Source organism: Pristiophorus japonicus, unplaced genomic scaffold (assembly GCF_044704955.1).
Source record: "Pristiophorus japonicus isolate sPriJap1 unplaced genomic scaffold, sPriJap1.hap1 HAP1_SCAFFOLD_1370, whole genome shotgun sequence".
In the NCBI taxonomy this organism is placed as follows: domain Eukaryota; kingdom Metazoa; phylum Chordata; class Chondrichthyes; family Pristiophoridae; genus Pristiophorus; species Pristiophorus japonicus.
The window spans coordinates 53,086-71,127 of NW_027251040.1; the positions used below are offsets into that span (position 1 = coordinate 53,086).

At 46.2% G+C, this 18,042-nt stretch overlaps 1 protein-coding gene across 1 annotated transcript in view; it reads right to left on the reverse strand.

The window, feature by feature from the left end:
* The window catches only part of LOC139242554 (protein FAM184A-like), a 36,599-nt gene extending 21,233 nt beyond the window's left edge, over positions 1-15,366 (reverse strand). Inside the window, exons 1-2 of the mRNA XM_070870413.1 lie at positions 14,620-15,366; positions 13,560-13,695 (exon numbers count right to left, since the gene is read on the reverse strand). Coding sequence (XP_070726514.1) covers positions 13,560-13,695; positions 14,620-15,267 — 784 coding nt within the window. The 5' untranslated portion in view covers positions 15,268-15,366. The remainder of the gene's footprint in view (positions 1-13,559; positions 13,696-14,619) is intronic.
* Positions 15,367-18,042: the final 2,676 nt, after the last annotated feature.

An 18,042-nucleotide genomic window follows, 5' to 3' on the forward strand; every position in this document is an offset into this window, starting at 1 on the left:
TTTAGTCTTCCCAATGTTTAACTAGTGGAAATTGTGGCTCATCTAAGACTGGATGTTAGACCAGCAGTCTGGCAGCACAGAGGCAGTGGAGGGGTCTGGGGTAGTGATTAAGAGGTAGAGTCGGGTCACTGCCTAAGTGGAAGCTCAATCCATGTCATTGAATGATGTCACCAAGGGACAGCATATAGATGAGGAAAATGAGGAGACCAAGGATAAATTAATGTGGGACTCCAGGGGGAACGGTGTGGGGGTGGAAGACAATACATTGCTGGAGATGCTCTGGCAACAATTAGATAGGCAAGAGTGCAACCAAGCAAGAGCAGTCTCGCTGAGCTGGACAATGAAGGAGAGTGTTGGAGGAGGATGGTGTGGTCAAACATGTCAAAAGTTGCCGAGAGGTCAAGGAGGGTCACAGTGGATGTCATTTCTGATTTTGTTACTGCCTTTTCAGTGTTGCGGCAAGAGTGGACTCCTGATTGGAGAGATTTAAACAGAGTTGCAGGAAAGATGGGGATGGACTTGGAAGGCTACAACATGTTCAATGAATTGAGAGGAAAGAAAAACTGAAGAGGGGCATTAGTTTCTAAGGAGAGAGGGGTTGAGGGGGATGAAGGTGGATTTGAAAGGGAGGGGGCAATACCTGAGAAGAAGGAATCATTTATGATGTCAGCTAGCATGAGGCCAGGAAGGGAAGTTGGTTAGTGGAATTGGTCAAGGAGGTAGAAGGTGGAACTCATGGACAAGGCACGAGGGAAACCAAAAAAAGACATGGGACCAGGGCTAGGGGAAAGGATAAGAAGTAGCAGAGGCAATTGAACAGATGGCCTTAATCTTAGTGCAAATATGTCTGAGTTCCTCACACTTACTGGCAGGAGGGTGGCAGAGGAAGGGGAGATGGGTTTAAAAAAAACAATCAGTAGTACCAAAAAGCTGGTGGTTATCTTTGGTCTCCAAGATGGTCCTGGAATATTGGTGAGGCCTCACCTGGAATATTGTGTTCAGATTTGGTCTCCTAATCTGAGGAAGGATGTTCTTGCTATTGAGGGAGTGCAGCAAAGGGTCACCAGACTGATTCCAGGGATGGCTGGACTGACATATGAGGAGAGACTGGATCAACTGGGCCTGTATTCACTGGAGTTTAGAAGGATGAGAGGGGGATCTCATAGAAAGGTATAAGATTCTGACGGGACTGGACAGGTTAGATGCGGGAAGAATGTTTCTGATGTTGGGGAAGTCCAGAACCAGGGGACACAGTCTTAGGAAAAGGGGCAGGCCATTTAGGACTGAGATGAGGAGAAACTTCTTCACTCAGAGAGTTGTTAACCTGTGGAATTCCTTACCGCAGAGAGTTGTTGATGCCAGTTCATTGGATATATTCAAGAGGGAGTTAGATATGGCCCTTACAGCTAAAGGGATCAAGGGGTATGGAGAGAAAGCAGGAAAGGGGTACTGAAGGAATGATCGTCCATGATCTCATTGAATGGTTGTACAGGCTCGAAGGGCCGAATGGCCTACTCCTGCACCTATTTTCTATGTTTCTATGTTTCAATGAGCGAGCCCATACCAGGTGGAACAAAGTGAATGAGAAAGGGTAAAGGTTTTAGGGAGGATAGTGGCATCAAAGATGGAAGTGAAGGAGTAATTGAGTAGATTGACAGTGTTGTGTATAGAAGAACTCCACGAGTTCTGTGAGCTAAACTTAGTGTGACCTTAGTCGTCTTTATTTCAACTCCAGAGTGCATAAACAACATGGCAGCCAACCTTTTATACTGGCCCTGCACATGTGTGCAGGTGACCATTAGGAATCCAACAGTCGTGCCCTCTGGTGGCAAGTATTACATAGTTACATACATAACAGACAGCTACAAATATAGCGTAGCAAATGGAAGGCCAAAGGCTGCTTGAAAGTGCAACTGTAAGTGACTTGGGGGAAGGGTTTTTTCTGAGAGTAGGAAGTGGATGATGATGACATAGTCTAAAAAATTCTAGCATGAGCAAAAGGAAATGGTATAAATAAATAAGGTTGTATCAAGATCAGCAAGTATTCTCCTTTGAATATAAAAATTGCTGCCTTGCCTCATAAAGAGCTGCGATTTACTCACTATGCTTATTCAAAACAAATTCAACTGACAATTTGCAAATGAGGAATTAAGAAGAGGTGGTAAATGTATAATAAACCTACTTGGACATCATACTTTGTAAGCCTTATACAGCTCATATTAAGGATGGTCATATGAGTTTAATTCAAAAACTCTCATTTTTACTTGCTTTTAAATCAAATCATTGTAGTGTATTATTCCAATTATTTAGTTTAATGTCCACTATCTCAGCTCTATGAATTGGTCAATTATTCGCTATCTTGTTTTTCTTTAAAACATTTGGAGATGGGAGGGGTTTGGTTAAAGAGAAGGTGACGGAATCTCTCAGTATATGTAGAATTGAGGAAAAATGATACAGAACAAAATGATGCACAATATTTCAATATTTTGTGCTGAAACCATTCCAGTGAGAACTATGAAGTAAAATTAGAGTGTGCAGTTGGACTTTTCAAAAACATTTATACACTGCATTTCCTCCGTAAAAAAAAAATTGATATAACATTTTCAAAAGGTTAACAGTTTTTTCCCCTTTCTTTATTAATAGTTGCCAAATATCTCCGAGTAAAACCAGGTCAAAACAAAAACATCAGGTTACTTTATGAAGTGACAAGAAAGATATGTGCTGTAACAGAAAGGTCATACAAACAGGGAGTTTACCAACTGCAATATAACTAACAACCCAATATAAATTGTGAAGGCAGGTAACAGAAAATGTCAGAAAATCAAGAGTGCACTGCCTACGATTTTCCATCCATTCGCATTATTAGACAAAAAGAAAAATCACAAGCAATGCACCTGCAATATTCCGAAAAGCCTCTTATGTGCAAAGTCTCATTGACCTCAGAAAATTCCATCAGAATGACCAAGTGATCTAGAATCTGAGCAAATGCAAGTCATTCATGAATGCTTTCTGACCCAGTGGCCAGGATTTCGCCAACAGAGACGAGTTCGATGCGGGCGGCACTAGTGCAGCGTGGAAAACCCGCTCCGAAATGCAGCCCGCCCTCTCCCTTCAATCTTCCACGGCTGGGGCTTGTTAAGCCCGCCCTGCGGGTTTCCCGGCCAATTAACAGGAAGCGGGTCTGATGACGTCGTCTGATAACACGTCATTAGCTGGTTTCCTTAAAGGGACCATGCCCAACTTTTTTTTTGACAGTTCTGTCAGTCTTTTGCAGCATTGAGCAACTGAAAATAGTGCACAAAGGCGCACGGCTACACCCAGGCACTCCCATGACTCCCTCCAGATGCTTATGGAGTGGAGGGAGTCATAGCACACAGGGAGGTTCTCTTCCATTCCAATGGATGGAAGAGACCTCCCCAGGAGAGTGACGCAGCCTGGTTGCACATTGCACAGGAGGGCACAAGCAGGGTTTCATCTGGGGGAGCTGGCTGCAGTGGCGTAAACCTTTCAATGATCTCAGTAGGTCACCAAAAAGTTACTGCAAAGCCACACACAACCTCATTCTGCTGTGCAACTCATCCTATACCCATCACTCTGCCTTCCCTACTCTACCCTTTCACATCCTTACTCACACCAACTTACTTTGCATCTCCACCCATCCCTCTCTCTGAAAGTGAACAGCTGTGAAATGGTAGCTTTTATACCACTTCTGCAGCTGTCAACTAGCCAAAGCAATAGAAAGTCACTGAGAACCCGACTCCACTTACTGGCATGAAACCAGAGGGATGGCAAAGTTGTCGAAAGGTTGGTAAAATTGTAAGTGCCTGCTTTTAAGCCTTTTAACTAGAATTTAGATACCTTTTAAATATGTTAATTACCTGTCCCGCCGCTTGCTGTCGGATCTGCTATCCGAACGCAGATATGACAGCTGTGAAATTCACAGAGGCGGGTTCAGAGCAGGATCCTGACCCGCTGTCAATCAGGGCCATTTTGACAGCGGGCCAGCCTCCAAACCCATACTCGTAGGGCTGAGACGATTCCAGCCAGTGTATTAAAAATGCTATGAAAGGAAACTCATATCTCAACGTAGTAATGAAAAGTAACCCAGATAACTAATGGAATAGAAGAGGTGGCTCCCTTGGTTGACAGCTACCATAATATGAGAAATTTGACGAGGTTTGAGATAAACCAATAGTCAAGTATACAACTTTAAAAGTTTTGGACCTCAAGGCAATGAAGAAAGAGCTTAAACATAATCAGCAGCAGGATAGCACTTCTGTTGAGGACAACCAATAACGACTAACTAGTGAGCATGCAGCATCTGTACATAACAAGAGCTAGCAAGCACATTTTAAGAAAGTTAACCCGAAATAGATTAAAATAAGCAATAGCAAACCTTACAAAGCTGGTAGAAAGGAAGTTGTAGGAAACCAGTGAGATGAATATGAGAACCACCAAAAAAACAAGGTCTAAGAGAGAGCATGACAGAATGTTGGCAAGTAAAATCAGGGAAAACCCAAAGATGTTTTATAAATACATTAAGAGCAAGAGGATAACTAGAGAAAGAGTGGGGCCTATTAGAGACCATAAAGGAAATCTGTGTGTGGAGGCAGAAGACATGGGTATGATTCTTAATGAATATTTTGCATCTGTTTTCACAATGAGAGGTGCGATGCAGACTTTGCAATGAGGGAGAAGGAATGTGAAATACTAGATGAGATAAACAGTGAGAGAGGAAGTATTAAGGGGCTTAGCAGCTTTGAAAGTGGATAAATCCCCAGGTCCGGATGAAATGTATCCCAGGCTGTTCAGGGATGTGGCTAAATACTAAGTGGCTAAAAGAGGAAATAGCAGAGCTCTGACCATCATTTTCCAATCTTCTCTGGCCACAGATATGGTGCTAGATGACTGGAGGACTACTAATGTTGTACCTTTGTCTAAAAAGGAAGAAAGGGATAGACCGAGTAATTACAGGCCAGTCAGCCTAACATCAGTGGTGGGAAAATTATTGGAAAAATTCCTGAAGGACAAGATAAATCTTCATTTGGAAAGACATGTATTAATTAAGGACAGGCAGCATGGATTTGTTAAGGGAAGGTCACGTCTCACTAATTTGATTGAATTTTTCGAGGAGGTAACCAGGAGGCTCGATGAGGGCAGTGCGCATGATGTAGTGTATATGGATTTTAGCAAAGCTTTCGATAAGGTTCCACATGGCAGACTGGTCACAAGAGTAAAAGCCCGTGAGATCCAGGGCAAAGTGGCAAGTTGGATCCAAAATTGGCTCAGAGGCAGAAAGCAAAGGGTAATGGTTGATGGGTGTTTTTGTGACTGGAAGGCTGTATCCAGTGGGGTTCCGCAGGGCTCAGTGCTGGATCCCTTGCTTTTTGTGGTATATATCAATGACTTGGACTTGAATGTTGGGGATATGATTAAGTTTGCAGATGACACTAAAATAAGCTGTGTAATCGATAATGAAGAAAAAAGCTGCGGACTGCAGGAAGATATCAATGTACTCGTCAGGTGGACAGAACAGCGGCAAATGGAGTTCAATCCGGATAATTGTGAGGTAATACATTTGGGGAGGTCTAACAAAGCAAAGGAATACACATTAAATGATAAGACACTGAAAAGTGCAGAGGAACAAAGGGACCTTGGAGTGCAGGTCCACAGATCCCTGAAGGTAGCAGGCCAGGTAAATAAGGTGGTTAAGAAGGCATACGGAATATTTTCCTTTATTAGTCGAGGCATAGAATACAAGAGCAAGGACATTATGCTTGAACTGTATAAAATACTGGTTAGACCGCAGCTGGAGTATTGTGTGCAGTTCTGGTCATCACATTCCAGGAAAGATGTGATTGCACTGGAAAGGGTGCAGAGGAGATTTACAAGAATGTTGCCTGGACTGGAGAATTTTGGCTATGAGGAAAGATTGGAGATGCTGGGTCTGTTTTCTTTGCAACAGAGGAGGCTGAGGGGAGACCTGATTGAGGTGTATAAAATTATGAGGGGCCTGGAAAGAGTAGATAGGAAGGATCCGTTTCCCTTGGCAGAGGGGTCAACAACCAGGGGGCATAAATTTAAAGTAATCGGGGGGACGTTTAGAGGGGATATGAGGAGAAATTTCTTCATCCAGAGGGTGGTGGAGGTCTGGAACTCACTGCCTGAAAGGGTGTTAGAGGCAGAAAGCCTCACCACATTTAAAAAATATTTGGATATAACGTAACCTACAGGGCTACAGACCAAGAAGTGGGAGGTGGGTTTAGGCTGAATAGCTCTTGGTCAGCCGGCACGGACATGATGGGCCGAAATGGCCTCCTTCCGTGCTGTAAATTTCTATTATTCTATGATACTAAGTGGCTAAATAGGAAACTTGAAATTTCCATAACTGTAGAAACTAGTAAACAATTCTTTCACAATTATTACAGCAAAAGAATTGTCAGGGAAGAACTGAAATCCCTTAAGGATTCAAACAGAATTGAAAGGAGCATGCATAGAAAATAGGAAAATAGTAAACATATATAAAATGACTATTTAATGGAAGTATTCACTGAATAAGACACCAGTAGCATTCACCTTATTATTAGAGATTTTGGGTCCAATTTTGGCCAGTACAAATTTCTGCCGCACTCACCAAAGGTCTGCCACTTTTGTGGAGCGATTAGGATGTCATAAATCTTCAGAACCATTTTGGCTGCTCCCCAGCCTCTCCCCAATGGTGGTGCAGCGTGGCAACTCGATTCGGGGGCGGAGCCAGGTCCCGGCACTGTTCTGCACATGCGCGCTAAAGTGTGCGCACATGTGCAGTAGCTCCTCGCAGCCCGACGCTGTGTGGGAGGGGCCGAAGCACGCCGTCCCTATCCCGGGTCGAGTGGCCTGCGGCACTCTCTGATATTGAAGGATTGACTTGGTGCAGAGCCAGGATGGTAAGGAGAATTCATAGGACACCGAAGAGGAGGTCACTGACAGCCAAAAGTGCCCAGTGTGTGAGGTCGTCTTCCCCATCAACCTGGAGGACTTTGATTTCGAGCAGCACGTTGTGAAGCACTTTGTTTACGAGTGTCCAATGTGCCAAAGGACTTTTCCAGAGAACAGACAAGCTGCCTAAGACGACCATGTGCAGTCCCATTTTATGAAGGTCAACTGAGGGGCAAACAACAAACCAGTTTGTGTTCTACTTTATAAAGATGCCGCCGAGACCAGCCTTTCCTCTCCCTCTCCCCCTCCCGACCCGGCTCGCTGCCTTCCCCGGCCGATTTCAACTAAAGGTAGGATTTAATACAATTTTTTAATTATTGTTCAATTGTTTACCCTATTTTAATGTCGTTATTTGAACTTTTATATTGAATGTTTGCTGCTTGGTGCAGATCCTACCTGCGCCGATTTATTAACTGCCCGCAAGGTTTTTCAGAGTTGGCCATATACGCTGACCTAAGTGGATTTGGAGTAACTTTTTGCTGGCCAAAATGGCATAAATGTCCAAAACTGGCGTAAGTGTCTGGGACGCCCCCTTTTGAAAAAAAGCTGAACAAAAAAAAAAATTGTACCTAACTGGAGCATTCTGGAGCAAATATTTTGGGGAAAATGGCATTTTTTAAACTTATGCCAGAAAAAACAACTTACTCCAAAAAAATTGATGCAAGTCATGGCCAAAATTGGGCCCTTTGTAACTAATAACTGATATCACTTGTATGAACATCCTAGAGCATGAGGTCTAAAGGATTCAAATCTGATAAAATCGGTAAGATGGCTGCTACTAGGACGAAATCTACAAAGTACAGACAGTGATCAGCAGGGAGCTAATAATACAGGGAATATCCCACTGAATTGAAAACAAGCCACAGTGCTAGTCAGGTGGTCTAGCAATGATTCATCAGATGGATGGAAAGGCTTTGCTGAGATTAGAGTCTGCATAACTTGGGCTATATTCTCTGGAAATGAGGAGTTTAAATGGTGATCTGTTTGACGCATTTAAAATAATGAAGGAAATTGGTTTGGAATGGCTCTCCCCTCTAAAAGACACCCAGAGTAACAGGATAAAATCTTACAATTAGAACTAAACCAGTAAAAACAGAATCCAAGAAAAAATCTTTACACAAAACATTGAGAATGTAGAATGTGCTGCTCCAGAGACCATAAATGCAGGATTAATTGGAATGTACAAAAGGGAGATACTTAGCTGAAAAGGAAAAAATTTAAGGGATTGGAGAAATGGTGTGGATTCAGAATTAAAAAGACAAAACACCTGCAATAAGTTAAGATAGTGGAGTATTTTTGATCAACCAAATGACCTACTCCTGGTGCGAGAAAATCTATATACATCTCAGAAATCCTGCCATCAGACTATAAAATTGCTACGAGTTGGAAATTCAAGCCAATGGCCGGAATTGTTACATTGCACACAGTGCAGGTTCGCGAGCAGGTTGGCAATTAAAATTACTGAAATTGACAACGCGTCGCGAACCCGCCATCATCCCGTTTAACTCGCCGCATTTCCCAGCGCGCCATGGACCCGCTCGGAAAAGGCAGGCAACCTTACTGAAGTAGTTAACAGCTCATTGAGAAATACTTAAAAGGCTTTCTAACCTGAGGTTTCAGCTTTAACTGCTTGTGCACGGGATTCACAGACTTCTTCAAGCTCGCCTATGAAGGGAAGGTGAGAGCTCAGTGGCCATTGTGCAAGTTTATTAAGTGACACCTGGAAAAAGCACAAATACTCACACCTTACACCCAAGGTGCTGAGGCAACAGAATTGTTTGGCCTAACCATCAGCCTTAGTAAAACTGAGGTTCTCTATCAGCCTGCCCCTGGCACCACAGCACCTGCTCCCACAGTCTTCATCGGTAGTATACAACTAAAGTCAGTGGACAGCTTCAAGTACCTTGGCAGCACCATATCAAGTGATGGGTTCTTGGACAAGGAGATTGATACAAGGATCTGTAAAGCCAACCAGGCACTTGGTCGCTTGCGCACTAAGGTGTTGCGTCACCACCACATCCAACTGTCAACCAAAATTTTGGTGTATAGAGCAGTCATTCTCTCATCTCCCCTTTATGGATGTGAGACCTGGACACCCTACAGGCGTCACATCAAAAAGTTGGAAGCTTTCCATATGCGCAGTCTCAGATCTATACTCCACATACGCTAACAAACTTTGAGGTTCTGGAGAGAGCACAATCAACTAGCATCGAGGTGATGATCATGCGAGCCCAGTTCCGGTGGGCTGGACATGTCATCCGCATGGATGAGTCAAGGATCCCAAGTCAGCTTCTTCAACGGCGAGCTCTGTGAAGGCTGAAGACACCATGGGCGGCCCCGCAAGCGCTACAAAGATTGCATCAAGGCTAACCTTCAGTACTGTGGCATCCAACCAAAGGACCTCGAGCATACAGCAGCTAATAAAATCCAGTGGCGAACCCTCATGAGGACTGCTTGCCAGACCTTCGAAGAAAGCCAATGTCAATGCGTGCGGGACACTAGAGATAGACGACATCAGGTGGCAGTACTGTCAGCATCAGGCACATCGAACTTCCCTTGTCCAACGTGCAAGAGACTATGTGCATCCAGTATTGGCCTATATAGCCACTTGAAGACACATGCCATTGATGATTAGCACATCAACGTCTTTGTTGGATACGACAGGCTACCAAGAAGACACCTAAGGGAAAGGCACTTACTAACACCATTATGTGCAAATTTTGCTTTCAGAAGTTTGCAGGTAATTTCTGCAACCTCAGCATTGTGAGTCACTTTCACCACAGTGGAGGATTGTGGCACTGATCTCCAATTTACCTGGCATCTATCAGATCAGCATATGTGCCACTTATGCTGTTTCACCTTGGACCTCAGATTCGGACCAAGTTGAGCCACAGCACCAACATCAGCAGCCTTCTCCTCACCGACCTGATGCGCCACAGGAGATAGGGGATCAGCACAGGGATCCACCTCGCTGAAGGAAATACCCCCAACACAGGGAACAAAGGCAGAGGATGAGCTTCCTGGACATGACTGAACAGCAGTGCTTCAGGAGGTTCAGGCTATCGTGCCAGATCGTGGCAGACATTTTTAGCTTGCTGGAAAAAGACCTGCTGCCAAGTGGACCTGGTGGACACGCCTTACCAGTGGCTGTCAAAGTCACCAGTGCCCTCAACTTCTTCACCTCAGGCTCCTTCCACTGATCTGCAGCAGACATTTGCAGGATCTCGCAGTCGGCCACCCACAAATGCATCATCCAGGTGACCAATGCCATGTTTCACAAATGTTCACTTTGCCACTGATGAAGCCAATGTGACTGAGTGGCCACTTGGCTTTGCGGCTCTGGCTGGCTTCCCACAGGTGCAGACGTCATCGACTGCACATATGTGGCCATTAAGGCACCCCCAGATCACCCAGGAATATTTGTGAATTGGAAGGACCTCCACTCCCTCAATGTGCAGCTCGTCCACAACCACAAAAAGATGATTGTGTGTGCCAGATTCCCAGGGAGCTGTCATGACTCTTTCGTCCTGTGCCAGTCCACCCTCCCTCAGCTCTTCGCACCTCCAAACAGACTCACCGGCTAGCTGCTTGGAGATAAGGGCGATCCACTGAAGAGATGGTTGATGACACCCTAGAAGAGGCCAAGCAAACGAGCGCTATAATGAAAGCCACATGATGACCAACTGTCTCAGAGCAAGCAATCAGCATGTTGAAGATGCGCTTCAGATGTCTTGATAGACCTGGAGGAGCCCTTCAGTACGCATCAGCCAGGATCTCCAGAATGATCGCCATATGCTGCGCGCTGCACAACATAACGTAGCAGCAAGGATTGGAGCTGCAGGAGGAGCAAGGCACAACCACTTCAGAGGAGGAGGAAGAGGAGCAGGTGGAACATGAGGAGGAGAAGGAACCATAGTACCAGCAGCCGCACATTGCTGCCAGGGAGGCCTGGGATGGGCTCATAATGGCACAATTTAGTTAAAGTGCACCCATCTGGTTCCTGATGCTGTACCAACTTCCCCACCCCACCAATATAAAGCATTCCTGTCACACACACAAAAATTGCTCACCATTCACTCCAACTGACAAGGCCACTTCCCAGGTAGCAGACAAAAATGGACAAGATGGGAAAGTGGCATAAAGAAATAAACTTTTGTGCATCATAAATGGAACTGAAACTTAACAGTAGCATTTTATTCAAACATCCATGTGCATACCCTTTTGTATCTACAATTGTGTCATTTTTCTTTTCCAAGTGCTTCAGCAGAGGTAGAGGCAGGCTGCTTATTTCCCTGCTCTGACTGCTTCGACACTTTTGGCAAACATCCTCTGGGTTTTGGAGCCTGTGAGAGCCCCGCCAAAGACTGTTCTTCCTTAAACAGTGCAAGAGCAGACTCCAAGGCAGCATGTGGGGCTTTGACTGAGGGAGAGGCAAACCCCTCTTCCCTGCTAGCAAGGAGCTGGAGAGCACCTTGCTGCACAGCAATGTGGCGATGAATGCCCAAGCTTACATTGGTATCTCTCCTAGAGATGAGACCAATTAGAGTCTGCAAGCTGCTGTTCACAGCAAGCATGTTCTCATTCGACTGGTGCATTAGCTGCTCCATGCAGGTGGCCACCCTTTCTATGAAAAGCACATCGTCAGCATCACCTGCAAAATGGTGCTGCTCATTTGAAGATGGACTCCTCCATTCTCTCTACAATCGTACACATCACGGCTGAAAAAGCTGGCAGAGCCTTGCGCATTTGTTGTTCCTTCAAGATCAACCTCTTTGTCGACGGCCCCCGAGTTTCAGTATCTACATCCAGCTAAGCAGAGTTTGGAGCATCCTGCGCCCTCCAGCGAGGACTCTCACTGTTGTCCCTGGCTCCACCATCTGTTATTGCTCACTTGTGATATGCGAGACAACAGCTGACAACACTACTCTGTCTCGCAGGACCCACTGACGTGGACATATCTGCGCCGGTGCTGGGGCACATAGGTCTGGTGAAGGTGCACCCTCAGAGACTGCAGCTTCCTCTGAGGAGTCATCTTCCTCCTCTGGCTGGACAGCAGGAGGAGGGGGCACATGATGGACCTGTGGGAGACTAAAGACATGAATTAGAACTCGGATAAGAAAATTTAACTTTTCCATTATGCATATCATATTTCATTGGCTGCTGACATCAGTCCCCATGAGTGACTGTTGTATGCCATATGGTTGTATGATATTTAATTCTGTCACTAGGTTGCTGGGAGGACCCCTTCTCTCCATCTCCCACCGCCAGCAGCTCTGCCATCCCGCTTAATTCCAGCGCATCCTCCTCTGCTGGCGTCAATGTTCTGTAAATTGGAGAGCCACCTCCGGTTCTCTGTCTCTCTCTCTCTTGTTCTGCGCTCTCTTTTCCTGCAAAGAGGGAAAGAAGAGAACTTTGAGTGAGAGTGATGGAATGAGTGTCAAGGATGGATGGGCTTCAGTTCTAAAGGGTAACTATGTGGGAGTGGCATGACATTGCCAAATGTCCTCCTCTGTGGCATTATTTTCTATGATTGCATTAGGATGAGGGTGAGTGTCAGTAGTGGATAGTTAGATGGGGATGCAAGTATGTGCATAGTCAGTGAGGGACGGGTACAATTGCAAGGTAGTTTGGTGTGAGGAGTGACATGAAGGAGTAGGCTTGGGAAGGCAGAGTTGGGGTGACACACACATCGGGATGTAGTTAAATGTGGCATTGTACTCACCTTTCCTAACCTCATGACGTCATTAAATCTCTTCTTACGCTGCATCCAGGAGCGGCTGGAAACACCCCTGCTGTTCACTTCATGTGCGATCTCCAGCCATGCCCTCTTGGTTTTGCTGGCTGGCCTCTTCGTGCCGGCACCAAGGAAGAGGACCTCCTTCTTTGCTCCCACTCCCTGGAGCAGGATGTCCAGGGAGGAATCTGAGAACTTGGGCGCAACATTCTGCCACTGAGACTATATCGTTGGCTATAAATGATTGCACCCTCAGTCAAAATATTGGATGCAACACCTTTCGCAACCATCTCAGACCCTCCTACAACAACCTTAAGCTCTGATGTGTGCAAGGCTCCTTTAAATAGGTGAGCAGGCGTCATCTGTGACATCATCAAACCCACTCCATTTAATTGGCCGAGAAACCCGCATGACTCAGTCAATTGATCTAGTTAAGTTAAACACACAGTGGAGAGCACCTTGATGGAAAGTTTGTGATGCCAACCTGCTACATGGCCCACACACAGGTAAAAATTCAGCCCAATGTGTTTGCAAATTGGAGGGCATTCAATGTATGATGGATCAACAAGTTAATTCTCAGATGGGATAGCTATATACCTCAAGTTCTGAACTCCAACACACTGTAAAGATGATGCATTATGCAATGTGCACATTTTTTTTTAAATCAACTGTAAGTTGTCCTCTTCCACAATATGAAGAAAACCCTTTATGTCATGGCAATTTATCCTCCGATGTACATTATGTTGTTTCAAATAAAAAGATTACAGCAAAAGTCAGAAAAGTAGAGTGAATCGGATAGTAGAAATTCCATTTTTTTTTAACAAGGTTTAACTAAAGATGGACCTACTTGATTTAAGTAGCAGTTCTGATGACTGTTGTTGAATACGATCTTTACAAGCAACCAGTTCACCTTCTAATTGCTTTTGTTTTTTAAAAGTACCATCAGCTTTCTGTTGGTCCTCTTTCAGTTCTTGCTTAAGCATCTGAAAGAATACACACCATATTGTTAAAGAAAAAAATCAATTGTTACAACTGGGCTCTGCTCAGAATTCAATATTACATACCCTAGGTACGGTCTCGGACAGGTGGAGACAATAAGCTACTTGGGAATGCATTCCGTCATGTCCCAGCCTCCCCACTGCCTTCCAGGATCAAGTCCTGTCGGATCATAGTATGCCCAGCCACATGTGGACAGACCTATGCAAATTGGTTGCAGATAAGTAAACATGGCCTCCACAGCTTTTCCCACCATTTGCACTTTTCTCATGCTGGATAGTACAGCCACCTCTTGGGCTTCAGTATCCAGATACGTATTGTTGGAAGGTGTCACAAGCCAGTGAGATCAGCAAACTCATTACAGCCTGAGAATTGAAACCCAAGATGTTCGAGCCCGAATGTCTCATGATACACTGTGCAGTGACTTACTTAATCAAGCTATTAGGGATGGCTCCGGAGTGTGTTTAAAAAAAAATGATGATATCATTGAGGCAATTCATAAATGTAATTTTCTTTACTCACTAAAACCAATAGACCTACGTGCAAAAGTTATCCAGCCATGTTAAGATGCTTTTCTCTTGCTCTCTCGTGGTATTTTTTTTCTTTTAAAAGCCAGTATAACAAATTTCCCTCTATTGTATTATCATCCATACAAAAATGATTCATGTCATTCATTTTTCTGACCAATTTGAAGCAATATTATTGGCAGAACTTCTATTTTAGCATAGAATTTATTTCATCAGACATATTAATGCACAAGCTAAAAAAGAAACTGGCTTAAATTCCAAAAGGAGACCACGTCAGATATAACCAGTGTTATATTCATACTTGTCCTGTGCTGTAGTTTAAAAAAAATCTGGATAGAAAATGCTTTACATCTACCTTGTCTAATAATTTCTATTAGCTCTTACTTGTACATGGTCTTCTGCTTTGTTTAGTGCTCCTTGAAGCTGCTCGCATTTGTTCCTCAGTTGATTGCCATCCTCCTGAGTGATCTGCAATTCTGTCTGCAGCTCGTCAAGTGACTTTTTCAAAGCAGTCTCTTGGATTTGAAATTCCATCTTTAGCTGAGACTCCTTCTGTTTCCACAGAAGCAAATTTTCTGATGTCTGCTGAGATTTTAAGGCTTCAAACTCATATTCATAAAAGGCCTGAGCTTTGCTCAATTTAGCTTCAAATTCTTCTACCAGTTTTTGCTTCTCAAGTGCAAGTTCTTCAATTTTATTGTTCATAGCAATCAGTTCAGCTTTGAGCAGTTGCTGTAACTTCTCGTGTTGTTTATCTAAATTTTCATGCTGACTGTGATGAGTCTTTAAGAGGTTCTGGATCTCTAGCTTGTGAGCTGCCCGCAGATCTTCCAGAGTTTCCTGTTTATCTTGTCCAAACTGGGACTCTAACTGCATAAACTGTTGTAACTTATCATCAAAATTTTCCTTAATTTCTTGCATTTTTCTTGACATAATCACAATACCTTGCATTTGATGGGTCTCTGTAACAAGTTTTGTGTCTTCAACCTGCTGCTTATAGGCCTCAAATTCTGCCAGTGCTTGCTGTTTCATCTGCACATGCTGTTCCAGAGATTCTTCCAAAGACTGGATTCTCTTCCGTAGTTCTACTTCCTCATTGATTTTACCCTTATACTGAAGAATCTTCTCTTTTGTTTCATCAAAAATTTGTTGGATTTCTTCCTTGTGGGCCTCCTCGAGTGCCTGGATAGCAGCCTCATGTTCATCATTTTTAGTATTTAAAGCATAGATCACCTGCAAAAAATTATGACATACAATATATTTATATGGCTAATGGATTGGTCATAGCATTGTTCATGGCAAGTCAGAGTTTGTTGTTTTATCATAAGAATATACCATATAACACAATATTTTATATGGATGGGTTTATTTGTACTGCCAAAATGGCCACCTTGTCTGATTAGCTCTCAATTATCACATAACCTATTGCTGATTGGTCCCCTTGGAGGATACGCCACACCCTGAAGTTTCTCTGGAATGTGTAACTGGAACCGCCCAGCCCAAGTTCTGACTGACTTTGCAATTCGATCCATTTTGACTTCAGAACCCATCGATCTCCCCAAGAGCCACCAAATTCCAGCCGAAGTCCCTTACCCCAGCGCAAGTGCATCCCTCCCCCAGGCGAAATCTCTTACACCAGAACAAGTGCTGCCTCCCCCAGCCACAGTCCATTACCCCAGCATCCCTCCCCCAGCTGAAGTCCTTTACACCAGTGCAAGTGCTGCCTCCGCCAGCTGAATTCCATTATCCCAACACGTGTGCTGCCTCCCCCAGCCAAAATCCATGACCTAAGCGTCAGTGCATCCCTCCCCGGGCCAAAGTCCCTTACACCAGCGCAAGTGCATGACCTTACCGCCGACCCCCACAGATGGGGCATTGTGTGAGAGTCACAGATTGTTAACAAGTTTATTGGGTATGAAGTGAATAGTAACAGTGTCGTGACTTCTGGATTTCATCCACCCCAGCGATGTCCCTTGTAACACACGCACTGAGATTTCCGAGAAATCAGGTGTGACTGACTCGCTCTCTCTCCCAACCCCCCCGTAACACTCTCTATCTCCATCCACTCCTCCCCCCCGCCGTGACTCACTCTCTCTCACCCCCCCCCCCCCCCCGCAACTCTCTCTCTCTCCCCCCCACCACCGTGAGTCTCTCTCACCCACCCGTGATTCTCTCTCCCTCCCCACCACCCCCACGCCGTGACTCTCTCTCCCTCCTCCCAACACCCCCTGCCCCCCGTGACACACTCTGTCCCTCCCCCACCATCCCGTCCCCCCCCACCCCCCCAACGGTGACACTCTCTTCCTCGCCCCACCCACCGTGACTCTTTCTCCCATTCCCCGTGACTCTCCAATCCACCCCCGTGTCACTCTCCCCTACCTACCCTCCGTGACTCTCTCACTCTCTCTCTCCCACCCCCCGTGACTCCCTCTCTCCATGCTCCCCTCCATGACTCTCCCCCCACCCGCAAGACTCTCTCTTCCCCCCCGTCACAGCCCCCCATGACTCTCTGTCTCTCACCCCCTCACGACACATGACTCTCTCGCGCGCCCCCTCCCCACATCCCGTGATTCTCTCGCGCCCACCCCCCCCCCACCCACCCCCGTGACTCTATATTCTCCCCACCCCCGTGACTCTCTCTCTCTCTACTCGCCACATTCCCGCGATGATGTGTATCTGTAAATCATGCACTCCCATATTCCGCCACCAGGGAACACATCCCCTGAAGTCCCAAGGGATCCCAGCATCCCTTGGGAGCACTGTATATAAGCCGGCCCCTAAGGCCTGTTCCTCACTCTGGAGTGCCTTATTAAAGACTGAGGTCACTGTTAGTTTAACATTCCTGTGTGCAGTCTCATTTGTGTTAGGAACACAATACCCGTGACTCTCTCTCTACCCCCCCACCACCCGCCCGTGACTCTCTCTCCCCCACCACCCGCCCGTGACTCTCTCTCCCCCACCCCCCTCGTGACTCTCTCTCTACCCCTCCACCCCCCTCCCCCGTGACTCTCCTTCACTCTCTCCTCCCACCCCCGTGACTCTCCTTCACTCTCTCCTCCCACCACCGTGACTCTCCTTCACTCTCTCCTCCCACCCCCGTGACTCTCCTTCACTCTCTCCTCCCACCCCCCGTGACTCTCCTTCACTCTCTCCTCCCACCCCCGTGACTCTCCTTCACTCTCTCCTCCCACCCCCGTGACTCTCCTTCACTCTCTCCTCCCACCCCCGTGACTCTCCTTCACTCTCTCCTCCCACCCCCGTGACTCTCCTTCACTCTCTCCTCCCACCCGCGTGACTCTCCTTCACTCTCTCCTCCCACCCCCGTGACTCTCCTTCACTCTCTCCTCCCACCCCCGTGACTCTCCTTCACTCTCTCCTCCCACCCCCGTGACTCTCCTTCACTCTCTCCTCCCACCCCCGTGACTCTCCTTCACTCTCTCCTCCCACTCCCGTGACTCTCCTTCACTCTCTCCTCCCACCCCCGTGACCCTCTCTCTCTCTCTCTCGCTCTCCCCCCACCCTCCCGTGACTCTCTCTCTCTCCCCCCACCATCACACTGCCCCTGGTGACACTCTCTCCCTCGCATCACTCCCCGTGACTCTCTCTCCAGCCACCACCCCACTCCCCTAACTCTCTCTCTCCCCACCCCCCCCCACCCCCTGTGACTCTCTGTCTTCCTCCCTCTCCCCTCCATCTCTCTCCCCCCGCCCCCTCTCTCTCTCCACCCCACCGACTCTCTCTCTCTCTCGTTCTCTCCGCACCCCCCTCCCCCCATGACACGTTCTCTCTCTTTCCCCTCCCCCCCCC